Source organism: Oncorhynchus mykiss, chromosome 2, assembly GCF_013265735.2.
Source record: "Oncorhynchus mykiss isolate Arlee chromosome 2, USDA_OmykA_1.1, whole genome shotgun sequence".
In the NCBI taxonomy this organism is placed as follows: Eukaryota; Metazoa; Chordata; class Actinopteri; order Salmoniformes; family Salmonidae; genus Oncorhynchus; species Oncorhynchus mykiss.
The window spans coordinates 60,213,981-60,226,125 of NC_048566.1; the positions used below are offsets into that span (position 1 = coordinate 60,213,981).

The following is a 12,145-nucleotide window of genomic DNA, read 5'->3' on the forward strand; positions in this document are numbered from 1 at the left end:
TCTTTAGAATCCATCCTCAAGGTGTTTTTCTAATATCTATTCGATAATATATCCGTCGGGACAATTAGTTTTTTTTTTGTTTTAAAAAAAATAAAATATTTACTCTCAATTAGGTTTTACCCCTTTTTCTCCCCAATTTCGTGGTATCCAATTGTTGTAATAGCTACTATCTTGTCTCATCGCTACAACTCCTGTACGGGCTCGGGAGAGACGACGGTTGAATGTCATGCCTCCTCCGATACACAACCCAACCAGCCGCACTGCTTCTTAACACAGCGCGCATCCAACCCGGAAGCCAGCCGCACCAATGTGTCGGAGGCTACACCGTGCATCTGGCAACCTTGGTTAGCGCGCACTGCGCCCGGCCCGCCACAGGAGTCGCTGGTGCGCGATGAGACAAGGACATCCCTACCGACCAAACCCTCCCTAACCCGGACGACGCTAGGCCAATTGTGCGTCGCCCCACGGACCTCCCGGTCGCGGCCGGTTACGACAGAGCCTGGGCGCGAACAGTACAGCAGTCCTTAACCACTGCGCCACCCGGGAGGCCACCGGACAATTCGTTTTTCACTAGGACCGATTGGAGTAATGGCTACCTCTGTATTTTACGAGAATCTCTCTCGGAGCCACCATGTGACCACTTATGCAATGTGGCCGCCTACGGCTATTCTTCAACAGAAATGCGTAAAACTACGTCACAATGCTGTAGACACCTTGAGGAATACGTAGAAAGCGTAAGCTCGTTGATGGTACATTCACAGCTGAATAGGGAGTCATTGGAACGCAGCGCTTTCAAAACCTGGGGCACTTCCGGATTGGATTTTTCTCAGGCTTTCGCCTGCAACAACAGTTCTGTTATACTCACAGACAATATATTTACAGTTTTGGAAACGTTAGAGTGTTTTCTATCCAAAGCTGTCAATTATATGCATATTCTAGCATCTTTTCCTGACAAAATATCCTGTTTAAAACGGGAACGTTTTTTTCCCAAAAATGAAAATACTGCCCCCTAACACCAAGAGGTTTTTAATCGACCTAGATTTTTTGTGTGTGTGTATTAATATGTAGGCTAACTCTGCAATTTCTAAATGTACAGTACCAATTAAAAGTTTGGACACACCTACTCATTCAATGGTTTTTCTTTATTTTGACTATTTTCTACAAAACTATGAAATAACACATATGGAATCATGTAGTATCCAAAAAAAGTGTTAAACAAATCAAAATATATTTTATATGACAGCTTTGCATACTCTTGGCATTGTCTCAACCGGCTTTGTGAGGAATATCTTTCCAACAGTCTTGAAGGAGTTGCCACATATGCTGAGCACTTGTTGGTTGCTTTTCCTTCACTCTGCGGTCCAACTCATCCCAAACCATCTCAATTGGGTTGAAGTCGGGGGATTGTGGAGGCCAGGTCATCTGACGCAGCACTCCATCGCAGCACTCCATCGCTCTCCTTCTTGGTCAAATAGCCCTTACATACCCTGGAGGTGTGTTGGGTCATTATCCTGTTGAAAAACAAATGATAGTCCCACTAAGCGCAAACCAGATGGGATGTCGTATCGCTGCAGAATGCTGTGGTAGCCATTCTGGTTAAGTGTGCCTTGAATTCTAAATAAATCTCTGAAAGAGTCACCAGCAAAGCACCCGCACACCATCACACCTACTCCTCCATGCTTCACGGTGGGAACCACACATGTGGAGATCATCCATTCACCTACTGGGCATCTCACAAAGACACAGTGGTTGGAACCATAATTAAAACAAATTGGACTCATCAGGCCAAAGGACAGATTTACACCAGGCTCATGTCCATTGCTCGTGTTTCTTGGCCCAAGCAAGTCTCTTCTACTCATTGGTGTCCTTTAGTCGTGTTTTTTTGCTGCAATTCGACCATGAAGGCCTGATTCACGCAGTCTCCTCTGAACAGTTGATGTTGAGATGTGTCTGTTAGTTGTGAGGCATGTATTTGGGCTGAAATTTCTGAGGCTGCTAACTCTAATTAACTTATTCTCTGCAGCAGAGGTAACTCTGGGTCCTCATGAGAGCCAACGTCATCATAGCGCTTGATGGTTTTTGCGACTGCAGTAGAAGAAATGTTCAAAGTTCTTGACATATTCCGGATTGACTGACCTTCAAGTAATGATGGACTGTCATTTCTCTTTGCTTTCTTTAGCTGTTCTTGCCATAATATGGACTTGGTCTTTTACCAAATAGGGCTATCTTGGCTCAAGCGCCATAATAAGGAAAGAAAGTACACAAATTAACTTTTAAGATGGCACATCTGTTAATGGTTGAGATAATGCCAAGAGTGTGCAAAGCTGTCAACAAGGAAAAGGGTGGCTACTTTGAAGAACCTCAAATATATTTGTTTAACACTTTTTTGGTTACTACATGATTCCATATGTGTTATTTCATAGTTTTGATGTCTTCACTATTATTCTACAATGTAGAAAATAGTTTTAAATGTAAAAAAATTGAATAAGTAGGTGTGTCCAAACTTTTGACTGGTACCTTATGTAGTTTTGTCCTTGAACTGTTCTTGTCTATTAATGTTCTGTAATATGTCTTGTTTCATGTTTGGTGTGGACTCGAGGAAGAGTAGCTGCTGCTTTCGTAATAGCTAATGGGGTTCCTAATAAACTTCCAGATACCAAACTCAGTATCTGTTGGCCTCATGGTGAAATCCCTTGCGGTTTCCTTCCTCTCCAGTAACTGAGTTAGGAAGGACGCCTGTATCTTTGTAGTGACTGGGTGTATTAATACACCATCCAAAGTGTAATTAAATACTTCACCTTGATGAGAGAGAGACACACACACACAGCTGCATGTAAGCTCTCACATTTTTCAACATGTTTTTTTACAAAAGGATAGATTTAGAGTTAGATAAACTTCAATTTTTCGGCAGGGACATATGCAGGATGCTACCCTCCACAGCATAGCCTTCACTCCAGATCAAAACTCCAAACTTATTACCTAATTTTGGCCAAAATTACCTGGAGGGATTACTGCTACCAAGGATTCCTTTTTCCAATATATACGGAGGGTGCTCTAGCAAACAAACAGCAGAGACCTGAGGACACCATCCAACCTGGAACTGAGTGAGTAGTGTTTGGTCTGATGCTATTTTGAAATCCAAGAATAAAAATAAAGTACATTACAATGTAATATGTTCCTTTTATGGGGACTGCATGCTGAGTTAAGGCTGCCAGGCTTGCTAGGACAGACCAGATACAACTTCAATTAGCACTGAGGTGTGAAGTGAGAGGTGGCGAGGCATTTGGGTCCAACAAGTGGCAAGGGTCTATGGGCCCAACAAGTGGCAGGGGTCTATGGGCCCAACAAGTGGCAGGGGTCTTTGAAGCCCCCTTTGAAGCCCTGTTCAAAGACCATCCAGAGGCAGAAATCTGCCTTCAGAAATCAAAGCTTCTCCCGAGTGGGTGTGACACCTACTCCCGTTGCCTGCTGCACAGGCTTCTTGGATTCCACTTGGCGATCTGTTCACCGTCTGCCCTGGCCCGTCTCCCTCTGTCTGGTACAGGTACCCTCACCACACTCCCTCTTCTCTCCTGACCTTTCACTTGCCTCCAGCACACACAGACTGTTGAGGCGAGTGACTCTGAACTTACAATAGCTAGCCCCAAGTCGTTATCTACAGTTGAAGTTGGAAGTTTACATACACTTAGATTGGAGTCATTAAAACTCCTTTTTCAACCACTCCACAAATTTCTTGTTAACAAACTATAGTTTTGGCAAGTCGGTTAAGACATCTACTTTGTGCATGACACAAGTAATTTTTCTAACAATTGTTTACAGACAGATTATTTCACTTATAAATCACTGTATCACAATTCCTGTGGGTCAGAAGTTAACATACACTAAGTTGACTGTGCCCTTAAACAGCTTGGAAAATTCCAGAAAATGATGTCATGCTTTAGAAGCTTCTGATAGGCTAATTGACATCATTTGAGTCAATTGGAGGTGCACCTGTGGATGTAGTTCAAGGCCTACCTTCAAACTCAGTGCCTCTTTGCTTGACATCATGGGAAAAATCAAAAGAAATCAGCCAAGACCTCAGAAAAATTATTGTAGACCTCCCCAAGTCTGGTGCATCCTTGGGAGCAATTTCCAAATGCCTGAAGGTAGCACACTCATCTGTACAAACAATAGTACGCAAGTATAAACACCATGGGACCATGCAGCCGTCATACCGCTCAGGAAGAAGATGTGTTTTGTCTCCTAGAGATGAACGCACTTTCATGAAAAAATTGCAAATGAATCCCAGAGCAACAGCAAAGGACCTTGTGAAGATGCTGGGGGACACAGGTACAAAAGTATATATATCCACTGTAAAACAAGTCCTATATCAACATAACCTGAAGGGCCGCTCAGCAAGGAAGAAGCCACTGCTCCAAAACCGCCATTAAAAAGCCAGACTACAGTTTGCAACTGCACATGGGGACAAAGATTGTACTTTTTGTCCTCTGGTCTGATGAAACAAGATCAGAACTGTTTGGCCATAATGACCATCATTATGTTTGGAGGGAAAAAAGGAAGCTTGCAAGCTGAAGAACACCATCCAAATTGTGAAGCACGGGGGTGGCAGCATTATGTTGTTGGGCTGCTTTGCGGCAGGAGGGACTGGTGCACTTCACAAAATAGATGGCATCATGAGGCGGGGAAATTATGTGGATATATCGAAGCAAAATCTCAAGACATCAGTCAGGAAGTTAAAGCTTGGTCGCAAATGGGTCTTCCAAATGGACAATGACCCCGAGCATACTTCCAAAGTTGTGGCAAAATGGCTTCAGGACAACAAAGTCAAGGTTGGAGTGGCCATCACAAAGCCCTGACCTCGATCCTATTGAAAATTTGTGGGCAGAACTAAAAATGCGTGTGCGAGCAAGGAGGCCTCCAAACCTGACTCAGTTACACCAGCTCTGTCAAGAGGAATGGGCCAAAATTCACCCAACTTATTGTGGGAAGCTTGTGGAAGGCTACCCGAAACGTTTGACCCAAGTTAAACAATTTACAGGCAATGCTACCAAATGCTAATTGAGTGTATGTAAACTTCTGACCCACTGGGAATGTGATGTAAGAAATAAAAGCTGAAATAAATCATTTTCTCTACTATTCCGACATTTCACATTCTTAAAATAAAGTGGTGATCCTAACTGACCTAAAACAGGGAATTTTTACTAGGATTAAATGTCAGGGATTGTGAAAAACTGAGTTTAAATGTATTTGGGTAAACTTGCAACTTGAACTGTATTTATTCATGAAAGTTACTCTATAATCAATGTTTTCATCAACAACAACAAAAATCTGCGAAAACTAAATGCTTTAGGCTTAGTGAATGGAAATGAATGGAAATCTAATTAGCATAATAAGAAAATCCCAAGCTATCCCAAGCCAAGCTATAGCAATGTTTATCAGACCATGAGACGTCCCAAAAATCGTTCTTCTTACAAAAACGTCTGTAGCGTCCGAACAGTTTGGGCTACACACTAATATGACCCTCTATGGAAAGGTGAGACTCTCAAGAACATGTACATGTCGGACTTGTCTGAAGACCAGGACCCGGGACCCGTTTTAATAAATCATGGAAGTACAGTATATATAGTAGTTTTGTGCAACCAAAAAAAAGGGGTTAAATATGGGTAAATAATCAATTAAAATTCCTGAAAAAAATCTCATAAAATCCTACATCTCTCAGAATTAGGACAAACACTTTAAAACAAACTTCCTTTTGATTTATTTTTATCTGTTTTCCCATGTATGAATCTGTTATTCAATGTGTTTCTATGGGCTAAAAGCAGTAAGGCCAAATTCAATGTTCATCAAATAATATTTTTTATATGTTTTTAGAACTAAAGTGATCCTAAAATCCATAATCAAATAGCTAAATTATGTAGCTTTGTAGAACACCCCCCCCCCCCCCCCCCACACACACACACACACACACATGTAAGTTCCCTCTGATCCTTGTAAATGCATTAAGCAATTTGTGTAACTTCTGACTTGTCTCAAAGGGACCTCAATGTGAACTACATCCTAACATTCTGTCGCACATTCACCAGAGAATGTCTTTGGGTATAGCAGTCTGTGCCAGAGTGCTCGCTTTCGATCGACACAAAAGAGATCCTGGCATTTCAGATGCTTGTGCATTGAATGGTGTCTGCCATTGCCTGCTTCATCATACTTCCCATTCAAACCACTGAATGGAGGAGTCGTCATAAACTTTTGCGAGACCAAAAATGTCCTCCTTTGTGATTTTCCACTTAATCATTCCCCAGCGTATGATTGAATATCTTCATCAAAAGCATCTCTGCGAATTAGGACTGTGTTGCTGTATACCAATTTATCCCCAGGATTGTTATGTCTAAGGAATGATCAGTTGTTGACTATGTTGTTGTTGCTGTAGTTATTGTCATTGGAATGAGGCACTTGCATTTGAACATGTCAGTCGGGCCTTGGAAGAAAAAAAACTGGCGGAAGTGACTCTTAGTGGTTTGCTACCAGTTAAATGTTTTTTAAAATACATTATTGTTCTTTTGGGTGTGATGCACACATGGCAAAAACCTCACAATTTAATATTCTCTAATGAGAAGAAGGACCTCACAATTAGGCCCCCTCTGTAAAACAGAAAGAAAACACAGCAATGTTAATTGAGGTAAAAAAAAGTCCTTAAGATTCGCTTGAAATTCAGTTTATGAAAGAAGCTGCCATTTCGTGGGATGGAGAAAAAGGTGAAAAGAAAATTAGGGCTGCCGATAGTGACCTCCATGCACCCTCAATTTGTCACTGATCTGCGGGCTTTGTTGATTGAAATTTTTAATTTGGGTGTTCTTTAGACGCACCGTGAAAGGGCATTGTCGCTAAGAGATGAACTCTCTGGCTGCTGTGCGAGCGTCGAAGGCAGCCAGCCATTCAACGCTGCAAATGGAGGTTCTCCCTCCCTCTTCTCTCCACCGTCTCCCTCCATCTCTCTCTTTCTTACTCTTTTCTATCAATACCTCTTTCTGGCTGCGCCATTGGTTTTTTGGGGAGGGGAAAAAAGCCATGAATATGGGGGTTATGAGACATGAAATGGCGGATTAATTGAATCTAGTGAGAGTCTTTGGTCCCCGCAGCTGGACCGGTGCTTTAGAGAAACACAAGGCTGCTCTAATTGTGGGGAAGCACAAAAAGTATCCTTCGAATTCCTTTGCCTTCCAACGAGAGCGGGAATGCCATTCAACCACATAATGGCCCTATTAGCTGCTTAACTCAGCGGCACTACATGGGAAGATTTTCTCTGCTGAATGTTTGGGGTGGGGAGGCGGGGTAGAGAGAAGGGGAGAGAGTGTGGTCGTCCATGCGTGCCTTGTGTGTTTGTGCGTGCGTGACAGGATGAAGGAATCATTTTCACCTTATCTTCCTCATAGATTTTTAAAATGCTTGTTTGTTTGTTTCCTTACCATCTTCCCAGCAACAGTACCATTCGAAAATCGACGACCTGATCGATGACACGTTTAAAGACATGATTTCCTCCCTGGTCTCAAAGGTACAGTATGTTACTGCACATCCTCCACAGGCTCAATGACAACATCCTCCCTATAGATGCAGTATATGTCAGCCCACCTCAAATCAAATGTCCGTTTTGCTAAGAATCACTTTATCATTCCTTCTCCATTCTACAGCAACTTGATCCTAACCTTACCCGGTTTTATTACACCTGCTTTTTATTTTCATATTCTATGTAAAATATGATAGAATATGTTCTAATTAAACGATGACAGGAACACAGATCATTTGAACAGGAGAAAGTCATTCAGGCTGTGCACTCATGCCCCATATTCCTTTACAAATGGCAAACTAACATGTCTGATTGTCTTCTCCCCTGGAGTTTGCTGAACCTCTAGACGCCGTTCTCTCCAAGCTCTCCAGATATGACGAAGGGACGTTATTTTCTTCGATCTTCTCTTTCACGGTAAGTAGCAGCGCTTTCAGTGCATTCAGTGCGAACAAAAGCGACGCTTTATTTGTTACAACCAAATCTGCTCAGTTGAACATTTTTGTGTCTTTCCTTTGCCTCGAAGGTGAAAGCGGCTGCCAAGTATGTGGATGTGCCAGTGAGTATTATTTCTCCTTCATTTCTAAAGATGTCTTACTTTCTCATATGAACCTGTTTGCACAATTTATTTCTGTCTAAAAGAAACATCGCTCAGAACGAAAGCTGACATTGAGGGGGATCATATTGTTCAAGATTTGTCATCAATTTAACGTTTCACCTCGTACCACCGTTGTGTGTCAGAGCGTTCAAGGTTGAGGCGGCGTGCGGGGCTAATTATTGCCACAGTTCTCTAATGAAAACTTTTTGGAGCGATTCTCCAAGGTGTCGGTCATGGATGGTCACCACTCGCCACGGCAACACTAATGAGTGACAGCGCCATGGCAGGGAGCAGGAGCTCTATATCAGCAGACAGAAAAATGACAAACAGCGATGAGGAAGGCCTCCAATTACCAAAAGAGAGACGCAACAACACATACTGAAGGACATGCACATTACGCCTACTCTCCAGTGGTCAGGGATTGTAAAGCTAAAGTAGAATGTTGTAGGTTGTTCAAATTTGGGCCAGGGTGTCATTACTTGGTCAGTTTAGACACGTAGCCCTTTCCTGCAGTCAAATGACCTAGTGGCCTCATGGGTGGAATGCAGGGGAGGCTGGTGGGAGGAGCTATAGGAGGACATGCTCATTGTAATGGATGGAATAGAATAAATGGAACAGAGTCAAACATGTAGTTTCCATATGTTTGCTGTGTTTGATACCGTTGCATTAATTCCATTCCAGCCATTACAATGAGCCCGTCCTGCTATGGCTTAAAAAAAAAGATAACAGAAGACTGAAATATAACCAAATCGTTTGACATAGAAACACTGGATTTCCGTCAAGAGTTTTTAAATAATGTTTATTAATTACAAAATTATAAAAAATATTAATAACATTCCACCAGCGGCAGCTGGTGTTAACCATGGGTGTGAGGTGTATACTTTTGTTTCAAAGTAGATTTATTTAAGACTACCAAGAAAAACACTCTGTGTGACCCTGATTTAGCCTGCTGCAGTAGAAGGTTAATTGTTCTTAAGCTATCAAAAGCTTTGCCCTGTTCAAGATTCAGTCCATTCACCATCGTGGGCTGGGTTTAGTTCTGTTTCGGTCCACAAATCTTACTCTTAACCCAAAGCAAGAGGTGGTTTCACTCTATGATAACCAAGCACACGCTTTTCAGAATCCATGAGTAGCCTGTAAACGTTTGATAAAGACAGCCAAGCCAGAGCCTCGCAAAAGCCTTTTGCCAAACCTTTGTGTGGTTCTCTTCAGTCCTCCCCCTTCCCGCCTGTCCTTGACTCAGCAAATCCCACGTGTCCTATTGGCACTTTTTCCCAGAGCTCTGAGCCTGTCAAATCTCCTCTCCTCCTCCTCCCTTCACCTGAAATTAGAATGTGACCTCCACCTTGTGCTTTTGTGTGGAGGGAACCGAAAGCTGCTACGCCCCTGGTTACAGGTGGGCTAAAGAGAAGAGGAGGGTTGTGTCGCTGGGGCCTTTAGCAGGAAACTCTTTTCGGTCCCTCCCTTCCTTTTTTGTGAAGACTGCTGTTCAAGGGCCCCGTGTTGGCAGTGCACCCTACTGGTTCACGCACATGCACACGCTCGCGAGCGCACACACACACACCCAACTGCACCTGGGGGAAACCGATCCAGGGTAGGAAACCGAACTGGCAGTGTATAATTAACAGCAACACATTTTTGTCCCCTCTCTCTCTCTTTTGTCTTCACAGCTCCCAGCGCTTATCCCCATCAGGTTAACCGGGCTGCCTCACCCTAACTGTACACCTCTCATTCAGCCACCACTTGGCCTGGCTCCACATTTCCTCTCCTCCTTCACCCTCTTCTGCACTCCCACACCCTCTGTCTATCTCCACCACCTCCACTTTTCTCTTAATCCTTCCCTTTGACATGATTCCATTTCACACTAGATTGTTGACGGTCTGGAACAGTGTGTGTGTGTGTGTGTGTGTGTGTGTGTGTGTGTGTGTGTGTGTGTGTGTGTGTGTGTGTGTGTGTGTGTGCGGGTATGTGTCTAGCGTGTTTGGCTACAAGTCAAGTACAGAACTAAAGTTTGTTCTTTGAAAGAGGGCAAAGCGTGACAGAGGGCGACCGGTGTGTATTTTGTGCGAGGCCCCAATCTGGACTGTAGCAGTGTTGGAACCTGGCCTCTGTCTGTATCTCTACCATGCTTCCCTGTCACACTGCTTTGTCACCTTGTCACAGAGGGAGAGAAGGAGAGAGCTACTGAAAGAGATGGAAAGGGGGATAGAAAGAGAGGAATAGAGAGGTCCCTGCCTTGGGGGTGTGAGGTGGGGCAGTGGGGGGACAGTGATATTCTCCCAATAATCCTGATACACACACACACACACAGCCCCACACCTGTCCAATTCATACTGTCACTCACTGCAGCGCAGGAAGTGGCGGATTTAACATCTCCACCCACTGGATTACAGTTTTTTGACAGCCCTGTCAATCATCATCATGCCCAACCCCCCCCTTGACCTCGCATCTCACCCTCCTCACCCTTATTGTACTTTAACCCCTGTGACACTGAAGTACAGCTCATCAAAGGTCCATATGAATTACTGTGAACTGAATGTAACCTTTGATTAAATACATTCATGTCACTTTGTGTTACATCATTTTTACAGTATGAAATACATTTCTTTGTGAGAAACATATTGCTACACACTGTATTGGATGCCCTATTTTATTAATGTAGGAACATCATGGATCACAAAGGAAAATGTGATCTATAAAGAAGCTCTACTCATTGTCTCATTGTTTTATTTCAGTGAAATGTGTTTTATAGAGGAAATGTAGGGATATTTTGAGGGGAATATGAGTTTATGGATTTGAGAGTCAATCAGTATTTATTTTTAACACATTTTAGGATGGCTGTTTTGCTGCTAGGCAACTGAAAATAAGCCATTCAGTCAAGCAACAAATATCTATTTGGATGCATGAGCAGAGGTGAGTCCTCAGCACCATTTACTATTGTGTGCCTCAGGTTTTCCCCTCCAGCGTCTTTATCCAACTAAGCGGCAAAATCACATAAATGATGGTAGCTGCAAACACATTTGTGGTCGGTTCAATCCTTTTTAAGGGAGCATTTATTTTTCAGGAAATAAAAACTATTTAAACCAAAAACAATGGACCCCAGTTATGTGACAATGAATGAACAACATCTTTCTTTGAAATATACAGGATAGTATGATGCTTTGCTGGGTTGAATGTAGTTGTATTTGTACAGGGTTTGATTTAAGTTTTTATCAATGTTGGGTCACATACATCGTGTGGCCCAGTTGCTAGAGCATGGCGCTTGCAACGCCAGAGTTGTGTGTTCAATTCCCACTGGGGACCAATTGGAAAAAGTATGGAAACTGTATATACTCACTACTGTAAGTCACTCTGGATAAGAGCGTCTGCTAAAATTTGAAATAATATGTGATTATTTTACTCTACTAATCGTTTATCAGTGTAGGGTCATGAATTGAATTACAATTACATCTTACAAAGTTCAAACAAATCCTGTCTGTGACCTAGACAGTGGGTGACTACGCCAAGTGGGAAAGCTGTTATTTTTAGAGTAGTCACATGACAGTGAGTCAGGGTCAAGACCACCTCTGACACATCAGGGTCATCCCTGTCACGTCAGAATCACCTCTGTCACGGCAAAGCTGACTGGGTACAGTTGACCCCTGTTGACTTGCTCCCAGCTCTAATAACTACCTCAACCGAAGGTAATGCCACACACACAGAGGCTAGTTACCCCACTGGGTCAGTTACCCACCTTCCGCTTCGGTTGCCACAATTACAGTTGGTAATCACAGTCTTCTCTTCCATCTCCGTGGAAGAACATCAGTCAAAGGGGTTTTCTGTGCTCAGGTTTTTTTTTTTTTTGCACATACAGAAGCTCCTTTTCCACAGGGGAGTTGGCGTGTCGTGTTCAGCACTGTAGTAGGACAGCAGGCCCCGGGGGGCTATCTAAGGCCCTGAGAAGCGGGTGTGAAAGATGTCAAAGCAATTACAATAGCATTACAGTGTAA

The 12,145-nt window shown here is 43.1% G+C and overlaps 1 protein-coding gene across 2 annotated transcripts in view; it reads left to right on the forward strand.

The window, feature by feature from the left end:
• Positions 1–12,145, forward strand: part of LOC110501720 (calcium-dependent secretion activator 2) — a 265,033-nt gene that overhangs the window by 227,916 nt on the left and 24,972 nt on the right. For both annotated transcript variants that reach the window (XM_036952033.1, XM_036952031.1), the window contains 3 exons: positions 7,475–7,549; positions 7,892–7,975; positions 8,085–8,117. In XM_036952033.1, coding sequence (XP_036807928.1) covers positions 7,475–7,549; positions 7,892–7,975; positions 8,085–8,117 — 192 coding nt within the window. The remainder of the gene's footprint in view (positions 1–7,474; positions 7,550–7,891; positions 7,976–8,084; positions 8,118–12,145) is intronic.